Here is a 22,245-nt window from a genome sequence, read left to right as displayed (position 1 = left end):
GCCACCAAATTTTACACACTGCACCTTTGATTAAATTTTACATTTCTATGGAAGCCCGTTTCCGCCACCAAATAAAAAAATAAGATTAATTGCGACTTTTTATCTCAGAATTCTAACTTTTTAACTCGCAATTGCTAGTTTATATCACACAATTGCGAGTTATAAAGTCAGAATTCTGAGATATAAACTCGCAATTGTGAGAAAAAGTCAGAATTGCGACTTTATATATCAGAATTCTGACTATATATCACGCAAATGTGAGTTTATATCTCAGAATTCTGACTCTATCACACAATTGCGAGTTTATATCTCGCAATTGCGAGATAAAAAGTCAGAATTCCGAGATAAAAAGTCACAATTAGTCTTTTTTTTTTTTTGTGGTGGAAATGGGCTTCCATACAATTCCCCTCTGTCACACAGTATGTAAATCATTTTCTGGTGAATGGGAAAGTCTGACATTCTAACTCAAAAACTTTGTCCCAGTCACTAAAAAAAAATCCCTTATCAAATGGTATGATATTTATAGTCCAGCAAATGTCCAGTAACTGTGTGTGAACAGTGCTTTTAGTTATAAATGACTTTAAAAGTCTGCATTACAGTTGAAATGATTGAACATGCTGGGCACACAATTACACGGCTCATTAACCTTCAGACATTATGTTTTCTGCAAGATCAAATCCAAACACGGATAGAAGGACAAGGAATTTGGATGATAAAATGCTTTTTTATTTTATTTTATGTGAATATTTGTGCCAAAACACTTGATCTGCATGTGAGATCCTGCACACATCCGCCACATTTAGCAGTCAGAAGCAGACATTGGGGTTTTAGGGCTTCCTATGGCTCTCTCCAAACATAAACTCATGCACATGTGTGGAAAAGAGTAAAAGCTCACCAAACTTTTTCCATTCCCCAGGGATCTGGCTTTAATGTGCTTTGCATCTGGTTGTTTTTGTACAGCAGAGCAAGTGCTTCTTCCATGGCAGCCTTGCTATAAATTCCAGCTTTATGATGACATACTTTGTGTCTGGCTTCTTTACAACTCAAGGCTTCCTGTTTTCAACTGCAAACAGGATTTGCATGGAGGCCCGAGACAATTCACTTGATCACCACAAGAGGACACCATTTAGCTATGTGCACTGCTTGTGTAAATAATTCACTGCAGATGATTTGGGTTATAGAAACACAATAATGGCTGAGAAAGTAGTGTAGAAAAATGGCCATGGTTTAGTGGTCAGGTATATCTTTAAAATATATCTTTATATATATATATATATATAATTGCATCCTTTAATAAAAAACAAATAAATAAAATTAAAAGGCACAACACCAGAAGCTTCTATGAGCATTTTCGTAATCTGCTGACGTTTGTGCGTATGCGTACTACGTCATCAAGATCTGCGTTGTTGCAGAGTCACTCTGGAGTGGTTGAGTGTAAACAAGAGAGTAGCGAGAGAAAAATCTAGAATATTGTGTATGATTTATTGATTACTTCAAATAGTTGTGAGTAGTTACTACTTTTACGTAGTATTTAGGTCAAGTTATGCCCGAGGACAGCCTGTCATCGGTCGGTTTAAAGCGAGTTTTCTCACAGATATCGTTTCTGCACGCTGGCTGGCTAAAGTTAGCCTGTTAGCTTTGTGAGGACACAGACCCTCATAACAGGAGAAACAATCTCCTATATGTCTGGGATTTACACGGGATTGGGTCCTTTGGCCGTGAGTATATTTCTCTACTGGTCAGTTTTTGCTGATTTGTTTTGGTCAAGCAAAGTTGACAGAATGTAAATCGCGCCACTCAACAATGCTAAGCTAAGCTTCATTATGCGAATTGTGTATGAGATCAGCGTTTCATTACATGAGACACAAGTTGTCAACTACTGCAGTGTGATTAAATATGAATAATAAAGGAAATTACTAAGTTGGATTGTACTTAAAGACTGCATTTAATCAGGTTTATATTTTATAACATTACACTCACAGTTTTTATAGCCTTTATTATTTATTCAGGGAAAATTACAAGATGTCTATGTAGTTTTGTAAGTTTCAGTCACTGCAGTCTTTCTTCCTTTACTTTACTCTTCTAATTATTTGAAGTCATTGTTAACGATTAGAAGAAACTGAGTGTGTTAAAATATGGTGCTAAAGTTGTTGAGATCTATGATTATTAACTTACAATAAAAATTTGGGTTTGTCATAACTGCTCACTTGCATTATTCTCTATGGTTTTGATTTCAGTTTTAAGGCTGTCTAACATTATGGCTGCTGTGGAGAAAGTGGAAAAGGAGTGCGAGGAGGAGACACTACAGACCGCTTTTAAGAAACTGCGTGTGGATGCTGAAAGGTTTGTTGTCTTTTCATTTGTTTCAGCTACAGTTTGTCCGATAAGTGAAATGGATGCTCAGTTTTTTGGCAGAGAGGGTTTTTTTACTGTGTGGGTAATTGCATGCATTTCTTTCCAGTTCCACGACCGCAGTCCGTGTGTCTGAGTCTTTGGCTTCCAGATTGGTTGTCCGAGGCAGTCCGGATGGAGCCAAATCCAAGATGACCTCCTCGAAAGATAACTGGCTTGGGTAGGGACCACTTTAAGATTCCCTAGTCAATCCTGAAAAGCCTGATATATAAAGAAATCAGTCAGAATTTTTGTTTTTAAACTGAAAGATTATTGAATCTTTTGGATGATTTTTTTTTTTTCTAAATCTTAAGAAAAAGGGTTGCATATTTTTTGTATCATATTTGATACTTCAGGCATTTATATTAAAGTGACCTGACTTGTAGCCAAGTATGGTGTCCCATACTTGGAATTTGTGCTCTGCATTGCACACACACACACCATGAACACACACCCAGAGTAGTGGACAGCTATTTTTGCTGCGGCGATTGGGGGTTAGATGCCTTGCTCGGGGGCACCTCTGTTGTGAGTAATGAGAGTGGAAGAGAGCGCTGTTCATTTACTCCACACCTAAATTTTCTCCCAGTACTGAGACCCAAACCCATGACATTCGGGTTATAAGTCTGACTCTCTAAAAGTCCGCCAGCCCACTTTATTTATTCTCTCCTATTTATATGGCTCATATAGTATATAGTAATATATAGTGAAAATGTGAAGCTCACATTCAAAGAAGAAAAAACATCAGGCCCAAACTGAGCAAATTTATATGGCCAAAAGGTAAGATGAAATTCTGATAGCTTGTAATGTAAATCAATGAGATTGTATAACAAACTACTTGCATAAAAAGCTTGCAAATATTCATTGTCTCTCTCTATCTCCCAATAATGTCTTAGTAAGATATTGAAATGCTATTTTTAATTTTTTTTCAAAGCTCTGTAGGTTTTAAGGGTTAGTTCTCCCAAAAATGAAAATAATGTCATTACTCACCCTCATGTCGTTCCACACCCGTAAGACCTTCGTTCATCTTCAGAACACAAATTAAGATATTTTGATTAAATCCGATTGCTCAGTGAGGCCTGCATTTACAGCAATGGTACTTCCTCTCTCAAGATCCATAAAGGTACTAAAAAGATATTTAAAACAGTTCATGTGAATTCAGTAATTCTACCTTTATATTATAAAGCGACGAGAATACTTTTTGTGGTCCAAAAAAAAAAAAAAAAAGACTTTTCAACAATATAGTGATGGCAGATTTCAAATCACTGATTCCGAATCACTGATTCGATTCGTAAAAGCTCAGAAGCAGTGTTTTGAAATCGGCCCATCACTATATTGTTAAAGTCATTATTTGTCATTTTTGGCTAACAAAAAGTATTCTCGTCGCTTTATAATATTAAGGTAGAACTACTGAATTCACATGAACTATTTAAAATATCTTTTTAGTACCTTTATGGATCTTGAGAGAGGAAGTACCATTGCTGTGAGGAGCCATCGGATTTAATCAAAATATCTTGATTTGGGTTCTGAAGGTGTAGAACGACATGAGGGTGAGGGTTATATTCTTTTTTGGGTGAACTAACCCTTTAATTGTGAGAGGTATGCAATGCAGTTCAATGACGATTGAGAGATGAACAAATAAACGCTCCCCAAAAGCCAGATGCATCATATTTGATACATTTTACATTTTTTTTTTATGATGTATGGATAATTTAAGTAAGTCTAAGTTACTTCAGTCCAGTAAGTGTTCATCTTGAAATATTACTACTAACAATATAAGGTATTCTTGTGCTTACTTTATGAAAAACCGTAAAGATTTCACAGCAGAAAGTCATGTGAAGCAACCTGGAAAGGGGACATTTTCTAGGGCTGCCCCCTAATAATCCGTTAGTCGTCGAGAAGAGGCTTAGTCGACCAAAGTTTTATTAGTCGCAGGGAAAAAAATCCACAGGAAGTGGTGAAGTCACGTAGTCTGTGATGGACAGATCGTTACCAGCTGAACTAGGTAATTACAGTACATCAGGCAGGACATCCAAACACTCGCCCATCATTCATCGACCTCAAATATGGCTTATCATCTGAGGCATGTAAGTAGTAGCAACTTTACATGGCCACTCACTTTTTTTAACCTAGAAAAATGTGTTTGTGCGGAGCGTGGAAGCTGAATAGTAGCGCGCTTACGACATGCTATGTAGGCGCCGGTGCGATCACTTGCACTAAAAATACTCTGTCATGTTTGGTCATACAGAAAAGAGTAATACATCTTTTGAATCTGTGAAGAGTCTACTTTTATTTGTGTGCACTCACGATAACAAAACGTTGTGCTTTTGTAAAATAATGAAAGCAAACAGGGTGTGCTTTCTGCCGTCTCTCTCTGTGAACTTGAGCGTGCCAAAAAAAAGAACCGAAACTCCATGTAAACTTGCCTCACAGAGATGAAAAATATATCTATAGAAAGCAAAATGTCTACTTTTAAATGAACCAATTTAAATGGAAAACAAATATTCTCAGGTTATGTAATCCGTATAAAATGTATAGGGGCGTCCACTACTGCGGCGATGGCGAGTCAGCATCGTCAACTTCATCATTGTAGCCAAAAATACAGAAAACACTAGTTTATCAATTAATAATCATTACTTCTGCTGGTGCACTGTGGTTTTATGCGTGCGCTTGAGTGCTGAATAGGCTATGTAGGCATTAAAGGCTCTTTATTATGATTTATATGGTTTATTAATAAACCAGAAAAATCTTTAGTTGAGGGCAGCCCTAGTTTTTACAATATTGCTTAAAGGTATAAATACTATACTAAACTATTAATTTGATTAAAGGGCATAAGGCATGTAGTTGATCATGTGCAACAGGTTTTCTGCAACGTTATGTTCATGTAAATAATTTAGAGGCCTAAGAAATTAATGTCGAATATGGCACAGTAGGCTTTATAGGGCTAAAACAATAACAACACAAATATACCAGTGAATATAAATGTTTTCACCTTTTATTTTTTTTGCTATAGATGCACGAGGAAGTCATCCAGAGGAGTTGTGAGAAGCCAGAGACGACGACGATCAAAATCTCCGATCCTTCATCCTCCGAAGTTTACCTACTGCAGCAAAATGTCTCCCCCTCCTGGACACCTGAAACACAAGACCCCGCCAGAGCCCGACGACACCAGCGCTGTCAAGAAAGAAGGAGCTTTCTCTGCTCCGTGCTCCACTGTATTCGGTGTCGTTGGGTATGAAACCCATCTCCCTTATTCTAAGGGTCAGGAATCGCCCCTCAGTCCGAGAATGCCCTCGGATGACGAGAGCGCTCCCGAAAACAGGCCCGCTTTAGGATGTGGGCCGGGATCTCAGGAGGCGGGCGAAGGTAATGCTGTTCCGTCTGACTTTCAAACTCTGTCCAAGTTGCAGGAAGCCGGTCAGTGCCCATGTGGGCAACGAGAATGCCAGTGTCCTGGTTGGCAGGGGGTCGAGGTTTACTCATTCACCGGCCTTCGAGATGTGATCTCCGAATGTGAGCGAAAGCTGCCCAACCCGCAGGACAGTTCGCCAAACAGCAGAACTTCCATTGGGAGTAATAACGGAACTTCCAGCTCCCCTCGTTCTTGTTCCGAACAGGCCCGCGCCTACGTGGATGACATCACAATAGAGGACCTTTCCGGATACATGGAATATTACCTTTACATCCCCAAAAAGATGTCGCATATGGCTGAGATGATGTACACCTGAAACATTAAATTTATTGAAGCAAATTGAAGCATTATTAAAGATGGATAATGGGTACTTTTAAGAAAGAAAAAAAAGATTGATTTATTTAAAAAGAATAATAAAAAGTAGTAATGAAGATGTCATCTAAAAGCAATTCTTCTTGTTTTGAGGATTTATGATGTTTGTTCTTTCTCCAGAACATCCTGACAACATATGATGACTAAGAATCATGGGAGCATGACTCATTCTGTGATTTACCGCTAACTGTCCTTTGTTTTTGTTTGATTTTTCTTGACAACTGTTATGTTTGGTTTACATTTTAAAGTTGCCAAAGGTCTATCCCAGAGACTACAGGTTTGATTTCACCGATATATGCAAACTTAAACAATGCCAAGTAATAATAATTCTATCCACCGTGACCAAGGATGTGATGTCATCTTAATTCTCAATAAAACGGCATTTTGGGGGATTGTTTGTGATGTTTGTTGTCTTAGATGTCTTGCTTTGCATCTTAATGCTGCTTTTTGACTGAGTTACCAAGATGTTTTATTTCTGTAGCAAAGGAATAATAAATGATATTGCTGTATGTATTTAAAGTAATAAATTGCTAGTTGAATTTTAGTCAATAATTTTAATTCTGGGCACTACTTTGCTGTCTTCACCCATAAATGGCTTTGATTTGAAAGAAATTAAAAAAGTATCATAAAAATAACTCGATGCATTATAACAATTTAAAGGATAGAATGTAAAAGTAGTTATTCTTGCATGCGTTTATTATAATATATAAAGATAAAATCTCACATTTGTTCTGAATCACCAGTAAACTGGAATGAAACTTGACCTGCCAAGCTAGTATTTAACTAGTACTGCATGATTGTGTAATCCCCGAAAGCACGTCATTTTCTGACGTAATTTTAATCATGTTCCTGTAATGGACACTAGGGGGAAACATTGGACCATTCATTCACTCACTTAATCACAAAGAAATCTCAAACATCACATAAACCACCACATATGCAGAACAACTGATTTTGTTTTTATTTTCTTAGATTATATAGTTATACAGTCTTGATGCTGAGACCACATAAATGTGGTTTTCGTCTGGGCTTGGGTCTCAAAACAATAAGTTTGTTCTCGGATCTTATCAGGATCTCGGCTCATCCGCAGTCAACTTGAATTGAAATTCTGCAATAAATTGAGCATTTTCTCTGTTTTAGGACATCATGATTTTTGAACTGATATGATTCGGTCATCGGGTTTGGATGCAACCATATACATACAATAATTTAAGATTCAACCATTCAAAGCCCCATTACAGTCAAGTGATGGAAAGTTCGGATCATTTTACTGACTCTCTCTTTCATCAAAATGAACGAATCTTTATTCGAATCATTTCATAAGTGGCTTTAAATATTATACTTTTAACAGCCAAATTCTCTGAACACATCCACCTATTCAATCTTGATCATATTCCGAATGAATAAATCATTACAATTCAGCTTAATTTACAGGGAACATAAATAATCACTTATACCTTCCGAGTCTTTCGTTCATTTTTCACGTGACAGACGCAACGGATCGCATCACGCGCTTCTTTACAGTGATAAACAGGAACATGATTCAAACAGGCTGATTCATTTCGGCTGTACAGAGAAAACTGTCATTGTTCAGCTGAAGTCAGTCAAAGTTCAGAGCTGATTCAGTTCCATGGTAAAGATAATCAATATTTAAATTAGTTCATTTAATCTCTAAAGCAGTTCTGCAGAAAACATGTCATCAGTTCAGTTCTCATCCTACAGTGTCAGTGCAGCCAAATTAGTAGGGGGGTAGGAGTGGGGTAAGATGAGCCAATTTTTACTTATGTGGTCCTCAAGATAAGGGAAAATGAGGCAGAAGTACAATTAAACTATTTAATTTCAGGATGTTTCCTATCAGTTTAAATGGTCAGAATACAGAATACAAAGGGTTCTAAATATGGCTTCTTATAAAAACATGTTCCTCTGGCTCAATTTTCCTCAGGTTAGGGGTAAGTTGAGCCGAGTCAGTAGGTGGATGTAAACTGACCATCTAACTGAATCTGAATCAAACCCATTTGAAATTCAAAGGATAATGTACCTATTTTAAAAACTAATTTAATAATAAAATTAAGTATTCTTTGTAAAAATATTTTACAAGTATTTATTTTTTTAAAGCTAAATTAAACAACATAAAACAACCAAAGGAAGTTGAAATTTCAGTATCTTTAATTGTTTGCATTTCTGAAACAATATGTTGAACATAAACAGACTAAAGAGAGAATTTGTTGAGTAAAATTAAATAAAAACTAAATAAGAATGAATAAATGTCACTGAAACTAATAAACATTTTAGTCAAAAGGTTCTTGACATGGTATGTTGACCATGTTAGGCCATTAGAGACTACAGGTAGAAAGATATAAATGATTAAACATCCTCTGGTTTGTATCAGAGAAGGATTTGGTGTACTTGTACACTATTTCTATCAAATAAACTCAAAAATAAAGATAAACTAAACCAGTTGTGTAATATTACATTGAAATGACACGAGTTTATACTTCAGATTTAACTTAAATTCATTGCCTTATGGTGGGGTAAGTTAAAACGCCGGCTCAATTTACCCCACAGCATGTGGCTCACTTTGCCCCATAGCTGCATTTTAGAAAAATGTTGCTACCTTACCAATTCAGAATAATATTTAGCTAAATGACTTGCATGGTTTTATACATTGCTAAATCACCAATATGCATCATAAATAGTTTTAGACCTGGACAAATTTGCTTTGATGAAAAAGCCATTATCTGTTATGTTAATTTTTTACTGTAACAAGCCAAAAACTTTTTTTTATAGTAAATAAGCAACTCCTTTTCACAGTCTGGCAAAAATGATGGGTGGTTCTAAAATATATGGTCACATGACAATAAAAATGGTACATTTGCCAAGATACAGGGAGTGGGTCAACTTACCCACTGGCTCATCTTACCCCACTCTCCCCTAATTTTGAATATTAAGTGTCAGGTTTACAATAACTGTCAAATAATAATCTGAATATTCACTGTTTATGGTGGTTATTGGGTCACCAACTCAGATTTACATAAAATGATATCCATGTAAACAGTGGCCAGTTGCATAAACTGCTTAGACTAGTCTTAAAACTAGTCTAGAGTCTAGAGCAGTGGTCGCCAACCCGTCGATCGCGATCGACCGGTCGATCTTTATCACTGTTCCAGTAGCTCGCGAAAATAACAGAAATATGAGTACAAAAATACATTACATTTCTCCAGTCTTTGTACTGTATTTTTGTATTTATTTTTTTGTTATTTTCTGGAACTACTGGGGCAGACAGATAAAGGTAAATAGCCCACATTACGTCTGAGTCTGTAAACGGCCGTTAACAATAGGCCAGAGACGCTGAAGACGGACGCGAAGAGGAGACAATTCTGTAGCAGGCAGAGCAGCTCACTGTTCACGATGCTCGAAATATAGGAAGAAAATATAAATATTGAATTGGGGGTGAGGGATTAGGAATTCATCTCTAAAAGGAGATCAGTCTTCAGGAAGATTTCGATGGCAATGGCATTTTATTTTCCTCTTACCTCCGAATAAAGTAGCTAATTATTAGCGCATTTCAGCTTTGTTTACAGCGGTAACCAAGGAAACACTGTATCACTGCTGCTCCATAAGCGCCACCTGCTGTCAGAGAGTGAATCTGCATCTCATTCAGCCTGCTGTTTTTTTTTTCATGCCTTTTTTGTGTGTGTAGCATTTATAATTTCACAAAGATAAAGTCAGACCGTACTGTTTTTGCTTTAAATCTTGAAATTAAATCTAATTCAAATAAAAACCCTGCTGAAAAATCCAGCTAAAACCAGCCTAAGCTGGTTGACTGGTCTTAGCTGGTTTAAGCTGGAAGTAGCTGGTTTTAGCTTGTCTCCCAGCCTGGGTTAGCAGGTGTTCAGCTGGTTTAAGCTGGTCAAAAGTCAAAACCCCTCTAAACCCCCCTGACCATCTTAGGCTGGTTTTAGCTGGATTTTTCAGGAGGGAAAAGAACTGTTCATGCAACGTGCATAGCATCTTTGTTTGGATTGTGATTAAAAAGCAGTGGTTCCCTCTAATTTGAAATGGCTATATATTTTTGTTTATTATAATAATATTAATAATAAATATCTGCAACCAGTATCAGAATCGGCCAATTTGCTTGTAAAAAATAAATAAATAAAAACGCTAAATAAATCAGAATCTACATTGACCACGAAAAAAATACTAAATACAATCTGGGCTGTCTTTTTCTATGAAGTAGATCTTGTCTTTCAAAAAGGTCGAGGTCAGGGATCTTGGGCTTAAAAAGGTTGGTGACCACTGGTCTAGAGAATCTTTTTTTTTTTTTTTTTTTTTCAAGACTGGTACTAACTTTGTAAAGTCAGTTACATAAAAATGTAGATCAGTCTCATTTGAATCAGAAAAGTAAGACCAAACTAACTGCTAGTTGGTCAAACTAGATCTTAAGTCACAGTCTTAACCTAGAGGCTAAGTTTATGCAACCGGCCACAGGTGTTCACCTGACTTATTCCAAACTGGTCCCCATGTTTACTTTCTCTAGCTCGGTGCACATGGGCCGGTCAGGTGACTTTGTTCATGTCAGTGGGCGAGCAAGGCGCCCTTAAGGGCATTCCAGTGAGGCATACCTTGTGTTTCCAACGTCACAGAGACTCCATACTATCCCATGTGTTAAATGTCATAAGTCATCTCTCACTTATCTGTAACATTTACTCTGTATTTAGATGCAAGTCTAAAACGTATTCAACAATCCACTTTGTTTTTTTCTGGTTTACTGATTTCTATTCTGTCTTTCTGCTCCTGTGAGAATGACTTGTAAGGTTGTATGGATTTTTACAAAAGGGGAACCTCATCAAAGCATACCAAGAAAAGCTATGGAAACACACAAAAGAGTCTGTTGGATGTTGCCAGTCAACAAAAGCTGCCCAGCTAACCAGTTTGCCTAATAATCAAGCCTTTTGTCAACCAGATTGAAAAAACACAGGGAACTGTGCTGGGAGAACATGCAGCCTGAACATGTGCCACTGCTTGTTGTTTGTTTGTCTGAAATTGCTCAGAGGTTTCTCATTCAGAGCTCATCAACTGTGTCTCAGATGTTTCTAACCTATAAAAATGACGTTATTAAGAGTACAGAGCTATAACATGAAAGTGGATGGTTTGGGAGAATTTCTAGAGAAATGTTTTAGTTCATACTGTGATCTCTGACTTTCTTGGTAAATGAAAGCACAGTTTGAGACGATTTTAAGTTCTGAAACTCTAGATTATTTTCAAATTATTGCAGTTATGCTTTGTAGTATTATTAATTTCACCAAATTATTCTCATATTTATTTGAGGTCTAACATCTAAAAAATCAGGTGGTTTTAATAAAGATTTCTATATGTGCTCTCTACTCAATGTCAGAAGAAACAACTGAGATATTAAAGCGAGATTTCATTTCATGTTTCTTCTTTACACATACATTTCTGTGGTTGTTGGTGACGTTTCTGGTTCACATATCTCTAACAACCACATATTTCAGATACTGTATGCATGTTTTAACCCTGCAAAGTCTGACATGAAATAAGAGATGTTTTTATGGAACAGTTTATTGAACCTTTAGACAAAAATACATATAAAAACTTTGCATATGTCTTTTGTTGAGTATCATATTTGATGCACCAGGCTTTTATGGCTCATATATTAAGATACAATAAGAATATGGAGCTTAAGGGAAAAAAGGAAAGGAAAAAAACACAAAAATAGTCAGTTTGGTGCAGATAGTATTTATATGGTCAAAAAGTAAGATGAAATTCCAATAGCTTGTAATGTAAGCCAATGAATCTTTCAACCAGTACTTAAAAATGCATATAACTGTCAGTTGTCACTATATATCTCAATAATGTCTTAGTAAGATGATATTTAAATGCTTAGTTTTATGATCAAAGATCTGCAGATTCAAGATAATGCAACACAATACAATAATGATTGAGAGATGAACAAATAAATCTTCCTTAAGCCTGATGATCATATTTGATACATTTTAACATGACTTTTCTAAAAAATTGCATGATATATCAGCCTCAATATCGGTATCGAGCAATTATGTTAATTTTTAATGTTATCATTATCGGCTCGATAAAAACATTAGCTGATAAATAATGTATTATTTCCATCAGCTGACACTTGTTCAGATGCGCACTGTTTGTAATGATGGTTTTAAATTGTTTGAAATATGATTGAAATCACTTCAAAAAGGAAAATACGGCAAAGCGTAACATGTACAGCGCAAGTCTGTCATATAAGCTACATAAAATTATAATGAGAACATTGTAATTGTGTGCTTTTGACTTTTGTTATTGTAATTAGGCTCTCAAAAATTATATAAAAATTTGGATTTATATTTATCGGCTAATTTATCGGTTATCGGCTTTCAAATATAAAGAATTATCTGTATCAGCCAAAATGTTCACATCGGTGCATCCCTGTAAAAAATAATGTGTGGATCAAGTAAACCAAATTTGCTTCAATCCAGTAAGGGATCATCTTCAAATAATACTAACAATGTAAAAGTTATTCTTACGTTTACCTTATAAAAGTCATTAAAGATTTCACAACAGAAAGGCACACGAACCACGACCTGAAGGTAGAAATTTTTACTAAAAGACTTTTTTCTTGCTAAAAAGTATGAACTATCAGTCAGACAATAAAAAGCATGTTGTAGAGCGTGTGCAACAGGTTTTCAGCAAAGTTTTGATCATGTTGATAATTTAGAGGCCTTAGTAATTTGCTTATCAAATATAATACAGTAGGTTTTATAGGGTTAAAAGTGCTGCTGTCACTAGTAAACTTTGTGCACCGACTGGTTCCTGTAATGTGACTGCTGGTTTTGTTCAGACTTGTCGCCTCACCTGCAGTACCCCTCACCCCCACCTCGTTCCCGTCCCTCCTGGCTTTGCTTCTTTTGTACGCTGGAATGTTTGTACTTGAATCCTCAGTGCATTCACTCACGGACTCAGGAGAGGGAACGCCATTGTTCCATCCTGGTGGGATTGCGTCCCCCTCGGGAGACTTTTTCGTGTAATATAATATATTATATTTTAAAGGTGGCTGCACAGATTGCCTGATGATGAGATTTTAACCACTGATGGTTGAGGGTCATTTTGATAAGGCATTAAATGACTGATGAAATCATTTTCAGATATTTTCCAATCCTAATTAGGTCCACTTTCATATATGGCGATAATATGGAAACATTTGATTGAAGTGTGGGGGAAAATATATGTCCGTATGGAAAAGATTATGCACCAGAATTGAATACTTAGGGTTAGGGGTTTTGAATTAACTATATAATCACTAGTAACAGTGATACTTTGCTCAGCAAGACCTACTAATAATATAAAAAGTCATTTTACAATGTTTAGATGGACTTTTTGACCCAAGCTACTTTTTCCCATGGTGTAGGATGAATGGTCATATGGAAGTGTTTAGGGTGGCACAGCTATAGCGCGGTTCTGTCGCCACTCAACCCACAGCCACCCTCACAGGGGCATGATCCTAGCAACTGGAGGTCAAAGGTCAGCAGAGTTGAGTGAGACTGGAAAGATCCAGATCTCAACCCTTATAGTTCGCTCTGATGAGTCTTTATGTGTTTTTGAAGGGTACAACCACTCATTTCTCATTCTTCTTTTTTCTACTTCAGCTAAATTTGGGGAAATGCTCGAATTTGATAGCCATGTGAGATAGTTCACATGGCTTATGTATTTATATGTATATAAAACTCTCTACCCTGGCATGTTCATTATAAAATCATCAACAAATCTCATGATATTGTTTATATCTAAAATAATGTATTATAAATTAACCATTTGCATTAGCATAACAGTTGGTATGAAATGAAAATCCAAGCATAAGATTCTTTTCTCTCATAATGTTTAATCAAAATAGATTTTTTGATGAAAATGACAGACTTTCCCTGCTTTATCACTGTTTAAAACAAGTAGCACAATTTGAGTATTCGAGTACTTCAAGTGTTTGAGTGCAATAAATCATTTTCTTAATCAGTATTGTTTTCATTTTTCATCTACATTAAAATACTTTTAATTGTCCCAATTAGCAAATTGTTCTTGTTTTAATCATGAACCTGATTAGCAATGCACTCTAAACCACTCAGAACACCTTAGCAACCACAAAAACCTGGCAACCAAACAACCAGCATTTTCTATGGAAAATGTTAAGTTTTCAACAAGAGATAAAAATCTTTTATCTTTTTAATTTTTCATATTCAATGTGTAATATTAGAAAAATATATTAAATTAAAATATGAAATATATTAAATATTTAATAGTAAATATATTATACTAATCGAGTGCTGTCAAATCGATTAATCGTGATTAATTGCATCTAACAAAAATGTAAATGTGTGTGTTGGTGTAAATATACACAAACACACATTTACATTTTTGTACACACACACACACACACATATACACATATATTTACAAACTTTTATGTTAGATGCGATTAATCGCGATTAATCGATTTGACAGCACTAATTAAAACAATGCCAACAGAACACTCACTAATCTATTTTGCTGTCCTTATATCTTTCAAACACATAAATTTGATCATATTTCCTTTTTAGTTCTAACAGCCGAAAGAAGGGGGTTAAAATAGTCATTTTATGTAACATAAATCAATCCCTTATTTAACCCAAAAACAAACATTAAAGTCTAATTTTGTCCTTTAGAATTGATTTCATTTGAGCATGTGCATGGCATCTTTAAAATCATTTGAAATAAATATGTAAAAATGCACTGTTTGTATTTTAATTAGATGTATAAGACTCCATTACAGATTTCATAAGCATATGAAATACAGATGAAAGCACTCGCGGACTTTGATCTCCAATCTAATGCATATTAAAAAGGTGAATAAACATATTCTGTTGTAATTAACAGCAATTCAGTCGCAAATGAAAGTGCTGGCATTCATCTGGCTTATGATCAAAGATCAAGTTGTTCTGATTACTTTCTAAACTACCATCTAATGAGCTGTGTAATGTGAGAGGAAACGTGTAAAGTCAACACAAGTCTCTCTGTTCATTGACTGATGAAGTGAGACTTTCTATGCAGTGATGCTTAGCAGAACATTGATTGCATCAAGCACTTAATCATGATCATCTGTATGACTGCAAGCTCAATGCTGGTAGATGCTGGCTCGTTTTTAAGTGTCTCATTGCTTATCTATTCTAGTTCTGCCTGGCAGACCAAAACATCAGTATCAACTTTTTCAAGGTCAGAAACACTGATATGCAAAACCACCAAGTTTTCAGTATCAACAAACATTTATCATCAAATAATTTTATAGAGTATAGAGCTATACATTTATTTGATGATAAATGTTTGTTGATATTGAAAACTTGGTGTCTTTGCATATCAGTGTTTCTGACCTTGAAAAAGTTGATACTGATGTTTTGTTTTATAAGATTACATTTCTCTCATTTAGTTCTATTTTTTTTTTCAAAGAGCAACCTCAAAGCAATAAATTATACCTCAGATCTCCACATTATCACAGACTCAGATTCAAACCCCCTAATCAGAAATACAAATGAATCATCCACCAAACTACACCAAGGTCCCACGATTTCACTGTCACCAGTACTAAGCCTCCAAAAACTCTTTTTCTTTATCTAAAAACATTTTCCCATAAAGTTTAAATTAGAATTGTTTGTATGAGCGTAATAATAAGCATAACTAGGCTGTAAAAGTGGACTGAGCTTAGGTTTGGCGTCATGACATTTAATGTCACCGACAGCCTCTGTTGTCCCATTTAGCCACTTGTTAGCAACCGTCATTTTCAAGACACTTAAAGGTGCTAAAGAGGATGTTTTGTTTTATACATTTTTGCAATATTACTTGAAACTGTCTTTACTAACTGATAAAAGACTATTTATTAGGTGCACTGAAAGGAATAATATTAATATACATCATCTGTGCACGAGTTAGGGCCTTAAAAACATCAGCCAATCGTTTAAGCGATCATCGCGTAAACGATTGGCCCTCTGCACTCTAAAGAAAAATGGTGCTATATAGCACCAAAAATGGTTCTTTGGCTCGTAATCATAGCGGAACCTTTTTTGGTGCTATATAGCACCTATCTTTAAAGGTGCTATATGGCACCTTGTCGTATGGTGCTATATAGAACCATAAGAGGTGCCATATAGTACCAGCAGTGGTTCTTTGGCTCGTTATGATAGGGGAACCTTTTCTGGTGCTATATAGCACCTATTCTTAAAGTTTTCTAGCACATTTGTCAAATTAGAGGTGCCATATATTGTTTTTTGAGCTAGCAGGGCCCGTTATCATGCCAGGTACTACTGTAGATGAGTCAATATGCTTCTAAATTACACTTTTATGAACGATAATTAATAATTTCTTACCAAATCATGACTTCAAAGATTCAAAATCATGTACTAAATGCTTACTGAAAAACAAAATACATTACACTTTCAAAACCTTTTAATTTATTTCTTTAATAAACTCACATTATACTCCCCTTTTATACACATACAAAATAATGCAACAAGCTTGAAATATGTACATTTTTGAAGACAATAGTCCTGTTTTTACATACTGAGTTATGCTCTGAAGTCCTGCAGTTTCTTTTTTGTCCTTCGGGATTTCAAAAAAAATATAGAAACTGGAACTTAAACCATAAGAAAGGGAGCAAGAGAGAGTATTGACTCCAAAACTCTACTCACAGATTGAGTTGTACACTCATTTTACAGTGACAGGAAGTCCGACTGCATCCTTCAATTTCAAAACAACATACTTCAAAAAGGTCAGTGTCTTTTTCAGTCCTTTAGGGCACTGGATTGGATTCGATTCCAAACGCAAAATATACACATAGGAGGAGGTCCAGTGCCATCAAGATGTCCTCACTCTACTCTGTGATTAACTGGCCATCCAACGTGAACAAAATGTGGTCATACTGCATGAGATGATCCTCCCGCAGGCTTTAGGCACTATCTTAGGTGTTGGGATGACAGGAGGGCTGGTCTGAGCATGGCCCTGGAGAAGAGGGGATAATAGCATTAACCATCTTCACATATTTATTTGAAAGGCAAACCTTATAAGCTAAATTATAACAAAATGTGCAATAAGTGTCGTGCTTTGATTAGATTGTGCTTCACACACTGTAGTCAACTGTTCATGGCTCACCTCAATGTCAAACAGCAACCCCAGGTCCACCTTGAACAGTGCAGGCAAGAGGAGAACAGCTGCTTCCAACTGTAGGCCTTTAAACAAAATAACATCATTAGGTTAACATAACAATGGGGATGCTTTTACCCAATACTTTTTTTTTTTTTTTGCTTTTTAAACATTCATTACTGTGTGTAAAGCCCAAAGTATACTTCGTATTTTATGCGTATGCTTTTTCTGAACTCAAAACAAATTAAGATCTTTTTGATGAAGTCTGAGAGGTTTCTGTTCCTCCAATGATGAGGGTGAGTAATTAATGACAGAATTTTATTTTTGGGTAAACTAATCCTTTAAAGGTGATTACCCTTGCACAAATCAAAGCAATTCTCAAACAACACAACTGGATATTCATACAACTTCACATTTGTACGAGACACACACTAGAGCTGCAGGATTCTGGATGAAATGAGAATCATGATTTTTTGGTTTCAAATAGAGATCGCAATTCTCCCACGATTCTAAATAGACAACTAAAAATAACATTTATTTTACTAGTTCTAGCAAAATATTAATAGCTGGACTCTAATTGCCGGAAAATGTTTAATTTGAATGAATTATTTTTAAAAAATGGTTTTGAATATATTAATGGCTCATTAATAAATACTTGTTTCACTACTGGATGAATCAGGGTTTAACCTTATCCAATCTATTGAATGAATGATTCAATGACAATGTCACTGGTTGCCACCTAGTGGCTTAACAAGGTAATTTATATACAACAGTTATTTGAAGCACCATGTTAGTTTCGATTTTCTCTATTTTGATCGCTATCTGATGTCCAGTGTTTATATCCTAACTGTAAACTTTTGTCTTATTACTTATGTGATAATTTTAATATTTGTGAAAAATCAAATAACCAAATCCTTGAATAACTACAGTGTGGTTCAAAACTGCTGTTTCTGGATCAGTGGCAGCATGAACACCGAATGTTCCGGTAGGATTTTTGTCAAAGGTTTAACAGACGCAGGCGAATCATTGTCATTAATAAAGTAGGATCGCGTGGGTGTTTGAATCGAGATTGCGACCTTTCTACGATAAATTGTGCAGCTCTTACATATACATACAAAGTAAATCAAAGGGGTTTCGGACAAGCCAGGTTGATGATGTATGTCATACCTAGAAGCAGGGCACAAGCTGATGTAACTGAAGTAAGTTGATTCAAAACTTTAACTCCCTCAATGTCAGCAGATGGTTCATGAAGTTCTCCCCCTCCTTCCAAATAATGAACATTGCCATGGTAAGCTGCTCCTCAATCATCTGTCTGGTTATCCTAATAGTAAACATAAAAAAAAACAAATTCGGTCACCTTTTGCTAGCATAACTACAAAATACACAAATTTAGACTTATTTTTCTGAAAATAAACCAAAATAGAATATTCTTACGTTCAACTCAGAAAGTACTCCTTGATGAGGTCTTCAGGACTTTCTCTCAGGTGAATGTTTTCAGCCTGTGATAAAGCAATTGTGATTAATTTTCTTAATTAAAAAAAAGCACAATAATCTGTAATAGGAAATCAAATTTTTGCAGATATGCAATAGCAAAGGACAAGAAAAAGAAAATAATTCATATTAATGACTGGCCAAATTTGCAATTAATATATTTATGGACAATACCAGCAACACTTGTGGCATTGAGGGATCAAATAAATAAATAAAAAAGGAGCTAAAAAAAAAAAAAATCAATTCTTTATTTTTCCAATGCGTTTCAGCACACAGGCCTTCGTCAGTGCTAAAATACTACAGATTTGCATCTGAAATGCATCTGAATCAGTCATTGGTTTCATTTAAAATTATGAATTTATAATATATAATTATAAGTCTGAAAATAAGACATGCATCAATTAATAAATTAGCTTTACACCCTAATATATTTAATCATTCTTGATTAAAGGGATATTTCACAAAAATGAAAGCTAGCTGTTAATTTACTTACCATCAGGCCATCCAAGTTGACTTTTTTTCTTCAGTAGAACAGTAAAGATTTTTAGCTGGAACTGTGATTAATTTAATGTCAATGGCTACTGTCAAAAAAAAAAAAATTAATACAAAACAACAAGAAAAAAAGTCGCATGAGATGGCATAAGAGGGAGTTAATGAATGTTTTGGAATGGATAATTCTTAGTCTAAAGTTTGTTAATGAGGATGACATTCAAGTCAATAGACCACATTAGATGGATTTTATTCAAACATGTCCAACATTGGTAATTCATATTATCTATTAACAATTATAGCCGTTTTTATAGAAATTACTTACCATGTAAAGTTATTGCAAAGTGTCCTTAGTCGTCAAACATTGAGGAGCTTTAGATCCTAAAAGGGGGAGGGGAATCAGTGTTTATAAATGGAAAAAAAAAATTGTTTGCTGCAGTACAAGTAATTAATTAGTAGTGTAAATACTCAGCCATTTCATTCTACTAAAAAAAACACCTCGCGCTAGTCAAATGAAGTAACGTTAAGCCTTAAATATGTCTTTACTCACACACTTTCTTCGTCATTTTGGTCGAACAAATCAGAGCTAACGTGAAAAAGACAAATAAAAGAACTGACAAACATTACTTTAAAAACCTAAACTCAATAATTGTAATGCGAGGATCCCCTCAGCCTCGACTCGAGCGTCTCTCCCGCTCCCCACGCACTTCCTGCCCGCATCATTTCAAATAGCACGCGCTGCTTACACGGTAAAGGAGACGTTTCTTTTAAAAATTATTTAGAGACATATTTACATGGTCCAAACACTACAACAATACATTTCTATAGAATAAAACGAGTAATGCAACATCTTGTATAGAATAGAAATATTCAATTAGCGCTAACCTTTATAACGTTACTGCAGGCCGCGAAAATTCAAAAATTCGGTTAGTTACGATTTCGTTAGTATTCATGTTCACAAACAACGCTAATTAACTCTAAACCGCTAAAACACATGTTCAACCTTTGCATTTTCGAGTATATTAATTAAAACATTTCCAACCTACCTTATTTCATCCGAGTCCAGGGGAAAGAAAATGGCGGCCGAGCAGAAAACTCCAGAAAGTCTCGTGAGTCATGACGTCAGAAAGAAAAACCGTCTGTCACGGGGTCCTTAAAGAGAAATTATCCTTTGGCTGAAAGTGAGATATTTGAGCAGTTGAGTGTAGCCTACTATAATATTGAGAGCAATTCGCAGAAAGACGAAGTAATCAGACTCAAATAGTTATAGCAATCCAACTTACACCCATATTCACTAACAGTGTAGAGGGGCTTGGGGAGAAAAAGGTTGAGAACCAGGTTATGTTTAGAAAATACACTGTAATTTAATGTTGTTTTTAATCCTTTCCCCAACTAAACTAAGAGAATAAGAGAGTTAGAGAACCTTTAAAGAACTATACAGAGGCTTAACAGGTTCTTTGTATGGCAGTGGTGCTATATAGCACCTTAACCACAGCAAGGAACCGCTGAAGAACCACTGAAGAACCGCTGAAGAACCATACAGGTGCTTTACTGGTTCTTTATAAGGTAGCGGAGCTATATAGCACCTTAACCACCCCAAAGAACCGCTGAAGAACCATTTTTTTTTAGAGTGTGGCTTGTCAATCACTGCCGTGACGTTCCTTGTGAGAGACGTGATTTCAGCCATTTCAACCAAAAACCCATTCAAAAAACCAATTGACAAGCTAACTTGGTTTTGGCCTACAAAATGCGTCATAATTCCACCACTCTATTCATTAGCGTAACTGGGCTAAATTTAGGTCAAATTTTTTTATGCCCTTCCCTTGCTAACTTCCCTATGTCTCTTTCACTCGGATGTACGTCATTGCTTACGTTGCACCAGTGCCCACTATTGGCGGAACCCTTGCAATGTGTTTGAATAAGCCCTTGATCACTTGGAATCCACACTATAACATTCAGATTAAGGTAGCTACAAGTATTATGTGGCTAAATGTCAAAATAACTCCAATATCATACACTAAGTGTGATCTGCTATGACGTCACTTGATCGGCCTGAAGTGGCTGTGTTCGAAATCACCACCTATACCCTCATTCACTTTTCCTTAAATTAGTCAACTAATAGTCGAACTTGAGAGAGTGAATTGAAAACGAGTGAGTGAATTCAGACACTGAGTGTGCCGGAAAGGCTGCCTTTTTTACATAGTTTGTGCTTGTCCTTTAATAATCATTTGAAACTTAGCAAACAGTCAGCTCCAGTAGTAATGAAAAGATTTATCTTAAACTCTGTCATGGAAACTAGCATGTATAAACCTTAATTAAACAATTTAATAATCAATTCAAACGGAATTTATACCTGGATGGTATTACGCTGTACCCACATTGGACCAGCGGTTTGGAAAATGGATGGATGGATGATTCAACTGCGAGTCATCCTCTGGTGAGACGCGGGAATTCATTGTGGGTGCATTGTGGGATTGAATGAGTGCGCTCTAAAACGTCCACTATGGTTTTGGACACCACTACAAATGGCTGCTCTTTCAAATAGTGCCCTATTTAAGGGTATGGGGGCGATTTCGAACACAGCCATTGAGTAGACTCACTCCCTCAGTTAAAATCTGCATTATAAAATTTCATACATCTGCAGCACAAACATTAGAGCATGAGTAACACAGTTTAAGGTTAGAGGTTTGAAGTAAAGTGTTGCTTGCTGTAGCAAACTCCACTAATGAAAGCAAGAATCTTGAGAAAATGAAAAGCACCTAATTTTAGCAATAGAGAAGTATTAATAGAGCACACCAGAAACTCTTTTTATTTTTTCATGAAACCACAGAAAGCACCTCCCGTCTGTTCACTAGCAAAAAGCAGAACAGAAACTGACTCGGTTACATCCTGACCTTTTGCCAAAAAAA

At 35.8% G+C, this 22,245-nt stretch overlaps 1 protein-coding gene and 1 long non-coding RNA gene across 3 annotated transcripts; one reads left to right on the top strand and one right to left on the bottom strand.

Moving 5' to 3' along the window:
* Positions 1 to 1,404: 1,404 nt before the first annotated feature.
* oser1 (oxidative stress responsive serine-rich 1) lies at positions 1,405 to 6,569 on the top strand. Its single transcript, XM_067373443.1, has 4 exons — positions 1,405 to 1,718; positions 2,238 to 2,343; positions 2,462 to 2,572; positions 5,402 to 6,569. The coding sequence occupies exons 2-4, from the start codon at positions 2,258 to 2,260 to the stop codon at positions 6,114 to 6,116; spliced, it is 912 nt and encodes a 303-aa protein (XP_067229544.1). The 5' UTR covers positions 1,405 to 1,718; positions 2,238 to 2,257; the 3' UTR covers positions 6,117 to 6,569.
* Positions 6,570 to 16,446: 9,877 nt separating this feature from the next.
* Positions 16,447 to 20,901, bottom strand: LOC137011282 (uncharacterized). Of its 2 annotated transcripts, XR_010893464.1 has the most exons (7): positions 20,383 to 20,901; positions 19,662 to 19,717; positions 19,341 to 19,428; positions 18,791 to 18,855; positions 18,524 to 18,677; positions 17,366 to 17,442; positions 16,447 to 17,215 (listed from the first exon to the last, which is right to left on the bottom strand). It is a non-coding gene; the product is annotated as an uncharacterized lncRNA (long non-coding RNA). The 2 variants fall into 2 exon arrangements; XR_010893463.1 differs by having other exon boundaries at positions 19,662 to 20,901.
* Positions 20,902 to 22,245: the final 1,344 nt, after the last annotated feature.

Source organism: Chanodichthys erythropterus, chromosome 21, assembly GCF_024489055.1.
Source record: "Chanodichthys erythropterus isolate Z2021 chromosome 21, ASM2448905v1, whole genome shotgun sequence".
Taxonomy (NCBI): domain Eukaryota; kingdom Metazoa; phylum Chordata; class Actinopteri; order Cypriniformes; family Xenocyprididae; genus Chanodichthys; species Chanodichthys erythropterus.
Note: the sequence above shows the minus strand (reverse complement) of the source record. Positions and strands in the feature narration are given on the sequence as shown.